General features: G+C 41.9%; 1 protein-coding gene and 1 pseudogene across 3 annotated transcripts in view; one reads left to right on the top strand and one right to left on the bottom strand.

Annotated features, from left to right (window-relative positions):
• The window catches only part of astn2 (astrotactin 2), a 615168-nt gene that overhangs the window by 238874 nt on the left and 358555 nt on the right, over positions 1-17739 (top strand). For all 3 annotated transcript variants that reach the window (XM_062959683.1, XM_062959682.1, XM_062959684.1), the window contains exon 4: positions 6568-6717. In XM_062959683.1, the coding sequence (XP_062815753.1) occupies positions 6568-6717 (150 nt within the window). The remainder of the gene's footprint in view (positions 1-6567; positions 6718-17739) is intronic.
• LOC134293389 (U2 spliceosomal RNA) lies at positions 4744-4840 on the bottom strand (annotated as a pseudogene).

Consider the following 17739-nt stretch of genomic DNA (forward strand, 5'->3'; position numbering starts at 1 on the left):
TATAAACCCCACTTACCTAGCTCACAACCTCTGAGGATGCCTTCCATAGGTGTGGGCCTGGCTCCGGAGACATATGCGCACACCCGGGAGTGCCTCAACTGCACCCCTACAGAATGGCACCACAGGCAAGGCGATTCAATCGCCTCGCGATTGAACCGCCTCTGCTCCTCTAAGTGTCCAAGTGAGCTGCTCAGTGGTGGACCAAGGATGGTTGCAGAAGGTCCAACCTCCCTGAGTTGTTGCTGGTAGGATTTGTGTGGCTGTGTTGACCTCCAAGGTCTTCTGTTTGCTGTGCGGATTATAGTTTGTGGGAATGATCTTCTAAAATGTATAGGAAGCTGAAGTTCTCCTTACATCACACTTCGTAGGAGCAAGGATTCATTGAGATGGTTGTGTGTGGACAGTTATTCTAGTTGTGTTTTACTCATTTGTCAAGAAACCGAAGGAGAATGATAGTTCTGACCCTCCTGGCTGATTCCTGCTTGGGGGAATCCTTTGTTGGGAGGTGTCAGCTGGCCCTGGTTGTTTCCTTGCTGGAATTTCCCTGTTTGCAGAGTGTTGCTCTTTATTTACTGTCCTGATTTTAGAGATTATATGGTCCTGTATTATTATACCACCATAATTATTACATATTATATTTATAATATTTTACCATCTGCTTAGAACCGGATTATATAAGGCTCCTTCTACACAGCTGTATAAAATCCACACTGAACTGGATTATATGGCAGTGTGGGCTCAAGATAACGCAGTTCAAAGCAGATACTGTGGATTATGTGCCTTGGCGTTCTGGGTTATATAGCTGTGTGGAAGGGCTTTGAGTTTACACTACATTTGAACTGGTTGGGAAGCTGATAATGCTCAAGGAGTCTAGATGGCTCCTAAGTATGATGGTAGGAGAATATAAGACAGACACATCTCATTTCTAGACCCACCTGAGCTGAGCAACCATGGACCTGGACCCCTATAGAAAGCCATACAAAAAGATGGCCTGTTTGTTTGTGCAACAGTTGGGTTGGCTTTTGGCATTCCTGCCTGGGGGAATCCTTTGTTGGGAGGTGTTATTGGTCATAAAAAATTAGGATATCTATTGGGGAGTGGGAGTTGTCACACAACTCTCGTAGTAACCCTCTCTTGGAGTTTCCTCCTCCATCATCTCCTCCTTCTCTTTCTCCTCCTCCTCCTTCCTCCTCCTCATCTTCTTCATCTTTTTCATATAAATATAGACCAATGGACAGGTGCTGGCTGGATCCAGGAACACCTTTTACAGTCAGTATTAGGTATGCAGACTTCATCTGGGCCTTTTTGAAGCTTCTTTTTAGCTTATGCTTACTCTTCTGACCCATGGGATTGACTGTTGTCATGTAGTTTGTGTAGGATTGCCCTCCAAAACGTTTCTGTAAGGACAGTTGGTGCAGGCTTTAGCAGTTAGCCTCTGGCTGAATATAGAGAGGCGATAATATATTCAGCTGCTTCTGCTGCAACTCTGTGATCTGTGCCTGTAAGCTTTCTGGCCTAATTCAGGCTGCTGGTATTTATTTTTTTTAGGAATTGTCATGGCCTGGAACTGTCACACCTAACACCTCACACAGTGCTGAGTTGTGTATGAGGTTAGAACACGAACTGCAAAGCACAGGGTCTTTACTTGAGTCGTTGGAAGGCTTTAAATAGTTTTTTTCTACAGGGAACAGGATATTCATAGAGATTATTTCAAAAGTTTCTCAAAGCCAATCAACTGTTAAAGGAATCCACTGTCCTATTATTATTATTATTATTATTATTATTATTATTATTATTATTATTATTACTATTACTAGCTGTGCCCGGCCACGCGTTGCTGTGGAAAAGTGGTGGTGGTATTGGTTAAAAATTGTTGTGTAATTTTTATTTGACGTTATTTGCATTTTTATTAATTTTATTGTAAGTTATATTTTTATTTATTATATTTTATTATTTTCTTGTATTATTTTTAGTTATTTTCTGTTATAGTATTTTATTGTATTAATTTTTTAGTGTTTTTTATTTTTTTTATTGGGTTGCTAGGAGACCAAGTTGGAGGAGCTTAGCCTTCTAACAGGCAGCAATTGGATAAAAGCAATTATTCCTCTCTCTAATTAGGACTTTATTTTTCTTTTCTTTTTGTTGTATCAACCTAGAGGCGGGGATGATGGGTTGTGTTGTCAAATTTCGAGGTTGGGGGGCCTGTAGTTTTGTTGTTTTGTGGGTCGTCGTGATGCCATCACTCTTTTATATATATAGATTATTATTATTATTAAAAGAAAAGAAAAAGAAAGTCCTAATTAGAGGGAGAGCAATAATTGTTTTTATCCAATTGCTGCCAGTTAGAGGACTAATCTCTGCCCACTTGGTCTCCTAGCAACCAACTCAGCCCAAGGGACAGGCAGATTATCTAATTTGCACTGGATTATCTGGACTCCACACTTCCATATAATCCACTTCAGTGTGCATTTTATACAGCTGTGAAGAAGGGGCATCATATAATCCAGTTCTAAGCAGATAATATAAGATTATAAATATAATATGTAATATAATTCTATAGAATCATAGAATCATAGAATAGTAGAGTTGGAAGAGACCTCATGGGCCATCCAGTCCAACCCCATTCTGCCAAGAAGCAGGAAATCGCATTCAAAGCGATTAATAATAATACAGAACAATATAATCTCTAAAATCAGGACAGTAAATAAAGAGCAACACTCTGAAAGCATAAGCCACAGCAACGCGTGGCTGGGCAAAGCTAGTGTATATAGCTGTGCCCGGCCACGCGTTGCTGTGGCGTATGGAAATTCTTTGTTCAGTAGGTGGAAAAACAGTGAATAGCTTTGTAGCCTGAAAGCCTGGCCATTTTCTTATGTGAATCCTTGGAATAGAAAGGAATAGGCTTGCTGCTTGGAAGGTTAGGTAGTTGCCTTTTAGGGGAATGTTTTTTTGGGGGTGGTAGAATTGTAATGAATAGCCTCGGTGGTTCAAAGCCTGGGTGCTTGCTACCTAGGGGAAATCTTTGGTTGGTCAGTTTCAGAGTAGTATCACTGTTTCAAAGCCTGGTCGCCCTTTACGAAGGTTAATCTTTTATTGGTGTAGTTGAATTGCACTGAATATCCTTGCAGCTCCAATGTCTGGCTGTATTTATTATTTTGTATTTTATATACATATTACAAAATATAGAAAGCATGGCACATTGCCTGTTGTGGGTTTTGGCCTTCTTTTGGTGTTGTGATTGTGTTTTTTGTGTGATTGTGTTGTATCTTACTGGAGGCAGGGATAATGGATTGTGTTGCCAATTTTAGAGTTTGGGGGGTGTTGGGTTTTGTTGTTTTGTGAGTCGCCGTGATGCCAAAAGCCTTTTATATATATAGATATATGTAATGTGCATAATTCCCATGGAGTAAACAACAAAACCACTGGAGCAAATCACACCAAATTTGGCCACAAAAGACATAGTCATCCAATCAATCTGCATGCGGCAGCGTGTCAGCAAAAATGGCTAGGCGTGTCAGTGCTGACACGCATGTCATAGGTTGGCCATCACTGTCCTAGGTGTTAAAGATGTGAAAAGGCAGTATCTGCAGTTAGCAATTGTACTTCCTACTCTTGAGGCCTTGCTCATCAGATGCACATCACATATACACATGCCCCGTTGCTACATCTGTTAGTACTGATAAGCCTTGGATGGGACTCACATGTTTTAATAATGACTGCTTGCGAAACCTAGCTCCATTATGTCTGGAGTCAGAGGTATCCTTCAAAGGCAACATAAATCGGCAGCATGTCCAGCAACCTGATGCTATTAGAGACATCTTTTCGCTTCTGATGTCCATGGCTTCAATATGGAAATACAGGCTCGGATTGCCGTTGCATCAAAGCCTTGCCAAATGAGGTGTTGCTCTGTCTTTTTCTTCCTAGCTCCCCTCCTCTCCAACCTTGTTTTACCATCTTTCCTGCCTTTTCTGCTCAGTTGGAGGTTCTGATAGCTGAGGAAACTCATCTTTTGTGCCAGAAAGAAAAGGACTTGGACTGATAAACAATATTAAGGAGTGGTCTCCCCTGCCCGGTCATTCCAGCAGGGAGTTAGTTTTGCTTCACTTTGCACCTTTGCCATTCTGCTCAGCCAAGTGTTCCCTGTGAAAACAGACTTTGCTTCATGCTGGATCAGGAATTACAATCTCTAAGCTGCAATCTTTGCAGACACCGAGCTCCCCAGGTGTCCAAAGACCTCCGAGTGAAATTCATATTGAATATGTTTTTGGAGCCCGGCAACCCTGCAGGGTTAATACATTGGTTTTTTAATCCATCCCGAAGCCTTTGTGGCCTCTTTGCTCAAGGCACTTCTTTGAATGGGTTTAGCTGCCCTAGAAAAAAAATCTCCACAATCGAGAACTGCTGTTAGGTGAGCTCCAGGTCATTGGGGCTAGCATGCCAGAACAAAGTTTTGTCGAGAAAATAATTTAAATTATAGGGTTTCTGTGATGATGGGCAGCAAGGTAGTTCGTTGGGAAGAAAAGTTTCAAGGAGACTGTGTCCTAGCTCTGCATGCATTCCTAATGGAAATGGTAATTACCGTATTTACTTGAGTATAAGCCGACCCGAATATAAGCCGAGGCACCTAATTTTACCACAAAAAAAACTGGGAAAACATTGACTCCAGTATAAGCCGAGGGTGGTAAATTTCAGAAATAAAAATAGATACCAATAAAATTACATGAATTGAGGCCTCAGTAGGTTAAATGTTTTTGAATATTTACATAAAACTCAAATTTAAGATAAGACTGTCCAACTCCAGATACTACATTTGATCTTAGCCAAAAGGCCGAGAAGCGATTAAGACTGTCCAACTCCGATCAATCATTATTCTCATCTTCTTCAATGTAAATGTGCTTATGTTTCCTTTTAATAATAATAGAGTAAAATAATACATATAATAATAATAAATACACGAAAATCATACAAGTAATAATAAATAGAGTAAAATAATAAATGCAATAATAATAATAAGAAGAATATCAGAGTGAAATAATAAATGTATTAATAATAATAATAATAATAATAATAATAATAATAATAATGTAAAATAAATGTAATACAGTAGAGTCTCACTTATCCAACGTTCTAGATTATACAACACATTTTTGTAGTCAACGTTTTCAATACATCATGATATTTTGGTGCTAAATTCGTAAATACAGTAATTACTACATAGAATTACTGCGTATTGAACTACTTTTTCTGTCAAATTTGTTGTATGACATGATGTTTGGGTGCTTAATATGTAAAATCATAACCTAATTTGATGTTTAATATGCTTTCCCTTAATTCCTCCTTATTATCCAACATATTCGCTTATCCAACGTTCTGCTGGCCCGTTTATGTTGGATAAGTGAGACTCTACTATAGTAGCAGCAATAATAGAGAAAAATAATAAATGTAATAATACCAATAGTAATAGAGAAAAATAATAAATGTATCATATATTCTCAAGTATAAGCTGACCCAAATATAAGCCAACCAGGACCCTCACCAGAGTATAAGCCGAGGGGGGCTTTTTTAGTCTTAAAAAAGGGGCTGAAAAACTAGGCTTATACTTGAGTATACAGTAGATTAGTATATACATCCCAGTTGGCGGGAACTAGTTAGAACTCCCTTTATAAAACCTATGGTAAGGAAAATGAAGCTGTTTCCAAGGATTTGCGTTTTGGGAGCATGCTTTTATTCCAAGATCTTCCAGGGTCTGACACTAATCTAATTACTATTTCCATTAGGAAAGCATACTCAACGTAAACATTCACTTTTTTCAAGAAATCGCTCACCAGCCAGGCAAGTTGACCACCACATACTGAATCCTGCACTAGTTCTGCATATTGCAAACGAACTCCAATCATTATTGACTCTTCTATTGGAAAAAAGAGATAACTATTTATTTATCGTGTCACAAAGCAAATTGAGAATACAGTTATAATGTATAATAAAGCCACCAACTGTAGGGATGAAGTGGCCAAACCACCTCTATGTTTTTCCCCAAGGAGACCCAATTAAACCCCTGGGGTGACTATAAGTTGACAGGGAACATTAAGGCACACACACACACCAAAAAGGCTACCCAAGTTCTGTGATGTATGTGAATCTGTATGTGTGAAAGCATAGACTTTGTAACTCTTTCCTATTGTGGGGTTAACGTTGTTAAATGGTGTTCCAATGTAAATGTGTGATCCATGCAGGGCCGGCCCAAGGTAATTTTCAAGTGTAGGTGAACAGAATTTTGGCTGAGACAGAAGGCCCACCAATCCTGGGTGGTGGGAATGGCGGGCCTACTTGGCCGGACCCAGGCCGAAGGCCCGAAGGAGGAGGAGGTGGAGAGGTGTGTGTGTGTGTGAGCGCATGCGGGGGTGCCTCAATTGCGCCCCCGGGATTATGGCGCCACAGGCAAGTGCCTAAATGGCTTTGCGGTTGAACCGCTCCTGGATCCATGCTTCTGATGATCCAGAGTGGCATTTTGTGGGTATCTTCAGCAATGCATGAGTGACATCTTTACTATTGTCTCAAACCTTGCAGCTGCAGAAATGACGCAAGAAACAGTGGAGTCCCTGATGCAGAAGTTTAAGGAGAGTTTTCGGACCAATACGCCCATTGAGATCGGTCAGTTACAGCCAGCCCTGCGCAGTTCGTCTGTTGGGAGGCGGAAACGGAGAAACCGTCCCCGAGGTGAGCAATCCGTAGGAATATTGCCTTTCTCTATCCATCCCATCAGGTCTGAATTGAGTGAAGGAGGTACAGTAGAGTCTCACTTATCCAACACTCGCTTATCCAACGTTCTGGATTATCCAACGCATTTTTGTAGTCAATGTTTTCAATATATCATGATATTTTGGTGCTAAATTCGTAAATACAGTAATTACTACATAGCATTACTGTGTATTGAACTACGTTTTCAGTCAAATTTGTTATATAACATGATGTTTTGGTGCTTAATTTGTAAAATCATAATCTAATTTGATGTTTAATAGACTTTTCCTTGATCCCTCCTTATTATCCAACATATTCACTTATCCAACGTCCTGCCGGCCCGTTTATGTTGGATAAGTGAGACTCTACTGTACTTGAGTATAAGTCTAGTTTTTCAGCCCTTTTTTAAGACTGAAAAAGCCCCCCGCGGCTTATACATGGGTGAGAGTCCTGGTTGGCTTATATTTGGGTCAGCTTATACTCGAGAATATATCATACATTTATTATTTTTCTCTATTATTATTGGTATTATTATTGGTATTTATTATTTTTCTCTATTATTGTTGCTACTAATTTTACTCTATTTTTATTATTATCAATACATTTCTTACTTCACTCTGATCTTATTATTATTATTATTGCATTTATTATTTTACTCTATTTATTATTACATGTATTATTTTCCTGTAATAATAATAATAATAATAATAATAATATGTATTATTTTACTCTATTATTATTAAAAGGATACATAAGCACATTTACATTGAAGAAGATGAGAATAATGATTGGATCAGAGTTGGACAGTCTTATCTTAAATTTGAGCTTTATATAAATATTCAAAAACATTAACCTACCGATGCCTCAATTAATGTAATTTTCTTGGTACAGTAGAGTTTCACTTATCCAACACTCACTTATCCAACGTTCTGGATTATCCAACGCATTTTTGTAGTCAATGTATTCAATACATCGTGATATTTTGGTGCAAAATTCGTAAATGCAGTAATTACTACATAGCATTACTGCGTATTGAACTACTTTTCTGTCAAATTTGTTGTATGACATGATGTTTTGGTGCTTAATTTGTAAAATCATAACCTAATTTGATGTTTAATATGCTTTTCCTTAATTCCTCATTATCCAACATATTCGCTTATCCAACGTTCTGCCGGCCCGTGTATGTTGGATAAGTGAGACTCTACTGTATCTATTTTTATTTCTGAAATTTACCACTCTCGACTTTTACTGGAGTCAAATGTTTTCCCAGTTTTTTTGTGGTAAAATTAGGTGCCTCGGCTTATATTTGGGTCGGCTTATACCCGAGTATATATGGGTAAATGGTTTGGCTTCAAGCATCTCAGAGGAGACAACGTTGCTTTTGGGAATCCATGTCCTGTTTGTGTTTACAAGTTCCTGGTCTCTGAATTGTTACGATTCATGTTTCATGTTCCTGTCTATGTTTACGTACCTTTGGAGAGTTTACCTGGGAGAGATTCCTGTGTTCATGTTTGTGGAAATACCTTGGATTAATTCTGTGTTTTTGGATTCTTTGGTTCTGGCATTTTCCCTGGCGTTTTTGTATTACAGCAACTATTGCCTTTTATGTCCTGACTGTCTCTTTTCAATTTCCCCTTTTTCCTTTTTTATATCCTTTCTTCAATAAACATTTTATTACTGGATCACTGACCTCTGATGTGGTGCTGGGTGCAACAATAGTATGCTCTGTGTTGTTTAATGCTTTCATGGCCGGGATCACAGGGTGTTGTATGTTTTCCGGGCTGTATGGCCATGTTCCAGAAGTATTCTCTCCTGACGTTTCGCCCACATCTATGGCAGGCATCCTCGGAGGTTGAATAGTATGCTCTCTTTCTTTGAGCTTGGTGTGACTGGTGTCATATTTTTCCATGCTGATTTTTCTAAGCTGGAGGAAAAAGAAACCTTTCGATCCTTTCTCTGCTCATTGCCTTTCTCTCCTATTTGTTTTTCATTTATTTATGAGCCTGATCATTTTTTTCCCCCTCATTGTGTGTGTTATTTTTCTGTACTACAAGCCTGGAGAAACTTATTTTATTACCATTATTATGATGACAATGGCTGGGGCCATAAATTATTCACTTAGTATGGAGAAAACATTCCTTCGCGTCAACTGCTTTGAATGATTTAGCTTGTTTTGTTGTTTCTACACAATCAGGCAGGCTGATGGAAATGGGGGCCCAACGGGATCTGCTTGGAGACCGGCATTCTTTGCTGCTCCTTCTTCCCACAGAAGGCAGTTGTGCTCGAGGGCCAAAGCAGACATGAATGGGGAAGCAATGATAAGAATGAGAACTGCAGCTGTGGTATTACAGCAATGGTTCCCAAACTTATTTGGCCTGCCACCCCCTTTCCAGAAAAAATATGACTCAGCACCCCCTGGAAAGGGGGTGTGGCTTAGAGGAGTGGGCGTGGTTCCTGCTCAATAGGGTGGAGCTGAGCGTCTCCCCTAGTCCAAGATGCAGGGCTGGGAGGGGGACGGGAAGGTGGGTGGGGCCACAAATGGGTGGACAGGACTGGGATGGGCGGAGTTACGAGCTCTGAGTCAGGGCTGAGCTTCTATCCCTGTCCTGTAGCGCCTGCCAGGACACAGGGTGGGGCTAGAGGAGGGGGCGGGGCCTCTTTCCAAGTGCCTGATGGGGCTGAACCTCTATACCCCACCTCCGTGTTCTAACAATCACCTCAGGGGAGGTATACAGAGGCTCAGCCCTGTCTCGCACTCTTGGGAAGAAGCCCCTCCCCTAGCCCCACCCTTTAGTCCTAAAAGGCCTCTCAGGAGAGGTATAGAGGCTCAGCCCTATCTCAGGCTCTTGGAAGGAGGCCCCGCCCCCACCCCTAGCCCCACCCTTTAGTCCTAAAAGGCCTCTCAGGAGAGGTATAGAGGCTCAGCCCTATCTCAGGCTCTTGGAAGGAGGCCCCGCCCCCACCCCTAGCCCCACCCTTTAGTCCTAAAAGGCCTCTCAGGAGAGGTATAGAGGCTCAGCCCTATCTCAGGCTCTTGGAAGGAGGCCCCGCCCCCACCCCTAGCCCCACCCTTTAGTCCTAAAAGGCCTCTCAGGAGAGGTATAGAGGCTCAGCCCTATCTCAGGCTCTTGGAAGGAGGCCCTGCCCCCACCCCTAGCCCCACCCTTTAGTCCTAAAAGGCCTCTCAGGAGAGGTATAGAGGCTCAGCCCTATCTCAGGCTCTTGGAAGGAGGCCCTGCCCCCACCTCTAACCCCACCCTTTAGTCCTAAAAGGCCTCCCAGGAGAGGTATAGAGGCTCAGCCCTACCTCAGGCTCTTGGAAGGAGGCCCTGCCCCCACCCCTAGCTCTGCCCTTTAGTCCTAAAAGGCCTCTCAGGAGAGGTATAGAGGCTCAGTCCTGTCTCAGGCTCTTGGAAGGAGGCCCCGCCCCCTTCCATAGCTCCACCCTCTGTGTCCAACAAACGTCTCTGGAGAGGTATAGAGGCTCAGCCCTGTCTCGGGCTCTTGGGAAGAAGCCACGCCCAGTCCTCTAGCTCCACCCCCTGTGTCCTAACAGGCGCCTCAGGTGCTCAGCCCTGTCTCTGGCACTTGGGAAGAGGCCCCGCTCCTCCTCTGGCCCCACCCCTGTGTTCTAATAGGTGCCATCACCGCTCCCCTGGATCGCTCCAGCGCCCACCAGGGGGCGGTAGCACCCACTTTGGGAATAACTGTATTACAGGTTGAACATCCCTCATCCCAAAAGCCTGGGGCCAGAAGTGTTTTGAAGTGCCATAGAAAAGAATAGGAAAGGGTTATGGGAGAGGCAATGGGCGGTTTCATACAAATTCCACACCAATGGAGCGAGTCAGAAACACTGGGATATTTGTGGTGGAGGCAAAACAGACAATCTAGGATGCAGTTGTCCCCGTATGAAAGCCTTTCCTTGGGTGGTGTCCTTCACTTGTTTGTGGAGAACATTGGCAGGGCTCTTGGACATGTTTACGACATTCTCTATAACCTGCAATGTCATTGGAGGGTGGGCCATTGGTGTCCTCTGAGTCGTGGGAGCTGTAGCTGTTCATGGGAGTGGGAGCTTGTATGTGTAAGTAGACTCCCCAGCTTTTGTGGTATAGACAGACATACTTTGACTATATATATATATATATATATATATATATATATATATATACACACACACACACACACACACACACACACACACACACACACACACATACACACACACACACACACACACACACACACACTGTGCTGGTACGGCTGTACCAGAAGCTCCGACTTTATATTCTTGCTGCTAATGTTTGCAATCATAGGACAGGCTGCCTGTCACTCATCCAGATTGGTTCCGCCCCTTGTTCAGGGCTCTGGGAGGGAAGGAGCCATTTTTAAGTCAGTCTAACTTAAGGAAGCTCAGCTATAGGACGTAGACCAGCTCGTCCCGTAGAAAAGCTTCATATCTCAATAACATTCAGAGATATAGAACATCCGAGAAAACAGAAACGGAAATTCCAGGGGAAAAGGTCCCAAAGGCTCTGGCTGATAGCTCACAGCCTTTCAGCCTCACAGCTCTTGAGGGAAACAGCCTTAAAGTTTCCAAAGAAACCTCAGAGAGAGAACAGCCCCACAGATCCACGGAACCCCAGCTGAAACATCTACAAGCCTTGGTTGGTAGGTCCACTCGAAACCCAGACACATTTGGAATCGGTAGTGGGTCCCACATCAGCTAAGCCCATATAATAGACAACCTGGGAGAGGTTATAAGAGGGTTTTCACAGTTATCCAAAGACTGAAGGGGCCAACAGTTTATTAAGGAAACCTTGAAGTGTTATTTGACTGCTTGAAGATTTATTATTTGTTCAACAATAAAGACTTTGTTATTTCATTAAAGACTCAAAGGGCTATCCTTCTTCAGGAAAATCCTCAAGAACCTCTCTTTGAGGCGCCCTGGCTTCCTGTTGGGCATAAAGTATACATCCTATACAAAGACAATAGCTACAGGCCCAGCGTGTGACAGAACGCACGCACACACACATATATATACATACTAACTGTGCCCAGCCACGTGTTGCTGTGGCAAAGTGTGGTGGTAGGGGAAATAAAGTATTGAGGAATTGGTGGTAGTTAGTATATGTTATTTCCTAATGCTTGTGAAAAGCAGATACTATGGATTATCTGCTTTGGCATTCTGGGTTATATAGCTGTGTGGAAGGGCCTTGAATCTACACTGTCATATAATCCAGTTCAAATCAGCCAATCTGTATTTTATAGGCAGTGTGTACGAGGCCTAAGTGAACCTTCAGCCATTGTGGCTGAGGGGGTTGCTAGGACACGAAGTGAGCGAGGCCTAAAGGGAGCGGGGCCTACCCTTCTGACTGGCAGCCAGGGGGAGAACGGCTCTTCCTTGTCCTCTGTAATTTGGACTTTATTTTTCTAGGATTTTTTGATTGAAAGACATAGATGGGATGTCTATGTCTTTTGTGGCCAAATTTGGTGTGATTTGGTTCAGTGGTTTTGTTGTTTACTCCATGGGAAAAATGCACACAGAACGTTGGATAAGCGAATATGTTGGATAATAAGGAGAGATTAAGAAAAAGCCTATTAAACATCAAAATAGGTTATGATTTTACAAATTAAGCACCAAAACATCATGTTATACAACAAATTTGACAGAAAACGTAGTTCACTGCACATTAATGCTATGTAATAATTACTATATTTACGAGTTCAGTACCAAAATATCACAATGCATTGAAAACATTGACTACAAAAATGCGTTGGATAATCCAGAACGTTGGATAAGCGAGTGTTGGATAAGTGAGACTCTACTGTATATAAATAGATATATGAATGATTTTTGTTGCACGAAGCAAAGTTTGTGTACACTGAAGCATCAGAAAGCCAAAGTGGACACATTAACTCTTGTCCATGTCCTTCTGGAGTTGTGGTGCCCAGATCTGGATGCCGTATTCATTGCTTTACTTTTTAAACCGCTTGAATGTTATGATCTCCTCCGTTTGCTCTCTGGCGCTCATTCTCCCATTTGGACCGTTCTCTTTTCCATGCCGCGCGGTTAATTGCCCCTTTGGTGTGCTAGTGACTGGAACTCCATTGAACATTAAGGTGAAACGATGATATCACAACTTAGCATGTTTGCATTTTATGCTCAAATTGAAAACACAAACCTTTCGGCTCATTAATCCTTTGCAATCCCCGTCTCTTACCACCACCGTCCCGCTTCCTAAATGAAATTGTCCATTTGGGAGGCATTTATTGTATCTTAACAGCTGCATGACAGTTCCACCAGTGCAGTTTGCATCCGTTGGAGATGCTGGGTAAGTGACAGCCTGTCTTTAGCAATTATTTTTGCTGATGCTGAGCCTCCTCGGGATCTTGTTCTCCTTGTAGGAACCAACGGGTGGTAAAAAGGAGAAAAAATAGAAGTCTTTCACTTACAGAAAGGTTGTTAACAACACAGAACATAGAGTGTGAAAAGAATTCTGCGCTGAATAAACTCAAATCCCATAACTACAAATTGCCTCTTTGACCTGTAATTATGAGTTGCTCATTATAGTCGTTGGAAAATTAAGATACCAAAGAAAAAGAGGAAAGACCCTGCTATGTTACACTGTTCTCTGACTTAATTTGTTTTATCCTGATACCCCAAATTCAAGCTCTTTTCAAGATCAGATGGGATCTGGTACCTTTAGACTGTGAACTAATATCAGATTTGTATTACAATTGTTCCTTTTATTATTGGAAGCTTCTTTGGACTCAAAGTGGACTTGTCACAGTCCATGGACCATCACTTCATGTAACGCAATTTTAAATCCCTTGGTTTTTGAAGATAGAAGAACCTATGGACACCATAAATCAGGGGTCCCCAAACTTTTTAAACAGGGGGCCAGTTCACGATCCTTTGGACCGTTGGAGGGCTGGACTATAGTAATAATAATAACAACAACAACAACAATAAAGAGGGTTGGAAGAGACGCTTTGGACCATTGGGTCCAACCCCCTTCTGCCTTTGTGCACCGAAAGCACAAGCAAAGCACCCCTGACAGATGGCCACCCAGCCTCAATGTTAATAATAATAATAATAATAATAATAATAATAATAATAATAATAATAATGAGGGTTGGAAGAGACCCCTTGGGCCATTTAGTCCAACCCCTTCTCCTTTTGTGCACCAAAAGCACAAGCAAAGCACCCCTGACAGATGGCCACCCAGCCTCAATGTTAATAATAATAATAATAATAATAAAGAGGGTTGGAAGAGACCCCTTGGGCCATTTAGTCCAATCTCCTTCTGCCTTTGTCCACCAAAAGCACAAACAAAGCACCCCTGAAAGATGGCCACCCAGCCTCAATGTTAATAATAATAATAATAATAATAATAATAATAATAATAATAATTAATAATAATAATAAGGATTGTAAGAAAATAAGAGACCCCTTGGGTCATTTAGCCCAACCCCCTTCTGCCGTTGTGCCGTGGGGGCCGGATAAATGGCTTCGATGGGCCACATCCGGCCCCCGGGCCTTAGTTTGGGGACCCCTGCCATAAAGGATTCATAGTGTTGTAGATCATACACAGGCTGAGGACTTAAGAGAGGATTGTGGGCTTTCCTGTGGCACAAATCTCTCAAGTCTGGGAGATTCAGGTCTGGGAAAACTGGCCCTGGAAGTGCAGGGCAATGCCAGGCCGAAGAGTCAGAAGTAGCAATAGCAGATAAGGAATCGAGTGAAGAACTGAGTGATAAAGAGGGTTCTCAGGGAAAAGCAACTGTAGCTATGTCTCCATTTACAAATCAGAGCCGAAAATAGAGTATACCAAGCTGAGAGATTATTTGGGAAAGCTGGGGAGAAAATTCACGGGAGATGCAATGCTTTCATGAGTGTCCGTTAAACAATAAGTTGTTTACTGTAAGTTCAGTTCAGGCAACACTGTGTTAGAGTGAGACGCTAAGCCCGAGTTCTCTTGTTCATGGTTCAAGTCAAGACTTGATTTTGGATTTAATATATCCTGGAAGTTTTCTATGTTTCTATTCATGTACTCCTGCTCAAGTCTTACTAGTTATATCTTCCTGATTGTGAATTTATGTTGTATCTGTGATTCCTAGCTTTTCATGGACTTTGGAACATTATGAGACATTTGGATTATTGTGTGGTTCTCACCTTTTGCTAAACTTTTTTGGATTATATATTGTCCTTCCTTATTCCTGATTTTTATATGCTTTTTATATGTTTTTACAACACGTAAAGCCTGCATAATTATTGCCTCTATACTGCACTATGCTCAGACTCATTGTTCTGATAAGCTGTTTTATTCTGTTTTATGCTGTTATATGGTTTTATTGTTCATATTGTTTATATTGGTCTTAATGTATGACTGTATTATATTTGACATTGGGCTTGTTCCCCATGTGAGCTGCCCCGAGTCCCCATGGTGGAGATGTGAGTGGGATATAAAAATAAATTATTATTATTATTATTATTATTATTATTATTATTATTATTATTATTATTATTATTTTATGACACAGCAAACAAGATAGATATGCTGGATTTCATATCACAAAATCACAAGTCGAACACTTCCCAAGTGTCTAGGACTGTGTGATGTATTTTTGGATAATGCGCACAGATCCCAGCAGGGTGGCCTTTTGCAGTTGGCAGATCGTGATTTTGTCAATGTCTATTGTTTCCAAATGCCGGCTGAGATCTTTTGGCACGGCACCCAATGTGACGATCACCACCGGGACCACCTGCACTGGTGTCTGCCAGAGTCTTTGAAGTTCAATCTTGAGGTCCTGATAGCGGCTGAGTTTTTCCTGTTGTTTTTCGTCAATGCGACTGTCACCTGGGACAACATCAATGATCCAAACCTTTTTCTTTTCCACAACTGTGATGTCTGGTGTGTTGTGTCCCAGAACTTTGTCAGTCTGGATTTGGAAGTCCCACAGTATCTTTGCGTGCTCATTTTCCAATACTTTTGCATGTTTGTGATCCCACCAGTTCTTTGCTGCTGGAAGGTGGTACTTGAGGCATAAGTTTCAGTGAATCATTTGGGCCACGTAGTTGTGCCTCTGTTTGTAGTCTGTCTGTGCGATTTTCTTACAGCAGCTGAAGAGATGATCAATGGTTTCGTCAGTTTCCTTGCACAGTTTGCATTTTGGGTCATCAGCTGATTTTTTGATCTTGGCCTGAATTGCCTTTGTCCTGATGGCTTGCTCCTGGGCTGCAAGGATCAGGCCTTCTGTCTCCTTCTTCAGGGTCCCATTCGTGAGCCAGAGCCAGGTCTTCTCCTTATCAGCTTTTCCTTCAATTTTGTCAAGGAACTTTCCATGCAATGTTTTGTTGTGCCAGCTGTCAGCTCTAGTTTGTAGTGCGGTTTTCTTGCACTGATTTTCTGTCTGCTGTGCTTTGAAGAGTTTCTGATTTTTGACTTATTATTATTATTATTATTATTATTATTATTATTATTATTATTATTATTACAGTAAACTGCTAGCTTATGTTCCTGGACTCTTGTTTGGTGCCGTGGTCATAGGTGTTTCCAGGCCTGGAGTGCAACACATAGCACCCATGCGTGGCTGTGTCATGCTACTATGCTTAACATTATTTCAGACAACAACACCAACAACAAGAACAACAATTTTGCAAAGCAGAGCAGAATAGCAAAAGGATTCCCTTTGTAAAAAAGCAGATAGTAGATTCCAGCCCCCAGAAGTATAAAGCTGTTTAGGTGGATGAGAGCCAGGGCTGAAATATAGTGTTTATCTTGACTGCCAAAGGTAAATAAAAAGAGGTTAAACGAGCTCCTTTCCCTTTTAAAATAAATAAGTGATTAATAGATCATCCTGCCAAGGGGAATAATTTACCACCATTCAGGGCTGTGCTTAATGCGTTCAGGAGGCCTCTGCTGTGCTGTAATTCACCAAAAAGCTCTCATGTCGGAGAGTGAGTGTGTGGGTTGGGGTTAGAGAGACCACTGTTGGGTTGCTGTGTGTGCATATGTGAGAAAAGAGAGTCTTTTCAAGTGCAGTGGTGTCGAACCTTTGGTCCTCCAGATGTTTGAGACCCCGACTTGCAGAAGCCCTAGCCAGCTTGACGGATGCTCAAGAACTCTAGGAGATGAAGTCTAAAACACCTGGAGGTTAGTCATTACCATCTACAGTCCCCTTTTATAACTTCTCAAGAACCGTAAAGTAAAGGAAGCTGCATACCAGAACATACATAGAGGAAACAGTGAGGAACAAGATCATAGACAAACAGATTGCTATAGAAGGCTTGAAGAAGGTTGTTATTTCCTGCAGTTTGTGTGTTGAAAGACACATTCTTTGGAGAAGAATGGAATTCCATTAATCCTACATTCCATTTTCCATATTGACTCTTCTCAGATGGTTCCAGAAGGCCACCTGGAGAACTCCAGGACACCTGAAGTTCTGCTGGCCCTATATTCTCTTTTCCATATTGATTCTTCTCAGATGGTTCCAGAAGGCCACCTGGAGAACTCCAGGACACCTGAAGTTCTGCTGGCCCTATATTCTCTTTTCCATATTGACTCTTCTCTGATGGTTCCAGAAGGCCACCTGGAGAACTCCAGGACACCTGAAGTTCTGCTGGCCCTATATTCCGTTTTCCATATTGACTCTTCTCAGATGGTTCCAGAAGGCCACCTGGAGAACCCCAGGACACCTGAAGTTCTGCTGGCCCTATATTCTCTTTTCCATATTGACTCTTCTCTGATGGTTCCAGAAGGCCACCTGGAGAACTCCAGGACACCTGAAGTTCTGCTGGCCCTATATTCCGTTTTCCATATTGACTCTTCTCAGATGGTTCCAGAAGGCCACCTGGAGAACTCCAGGACACCTGAAGTTCTGCTCGCCCCATATTCTCTTTTCCATATTGACTCTTCTCAGATGGTTCCAGAAGGCCACCTGGAGAACTCCAGGCCACCTGGAGTTCTGCAGGCCCTACATTCTCTTTTCCATATTGAC

Source organism: Anolis carolinensis, unplaced genomic scaffold (assembly GCF_035594765.1).
Source record: "Anolis carolinensis isolate JA03-04 unplaced genomic scaffold, rAnoCar3.1.pri scaffold_7, whole genome shotgun sequence".
NCBI classification, from domain to species: Eukaryota; Metazoa; Chordata; class Lepidosauria; order Squamata; family Dactyloidae; genus Anolis; species Anolis carolinensis.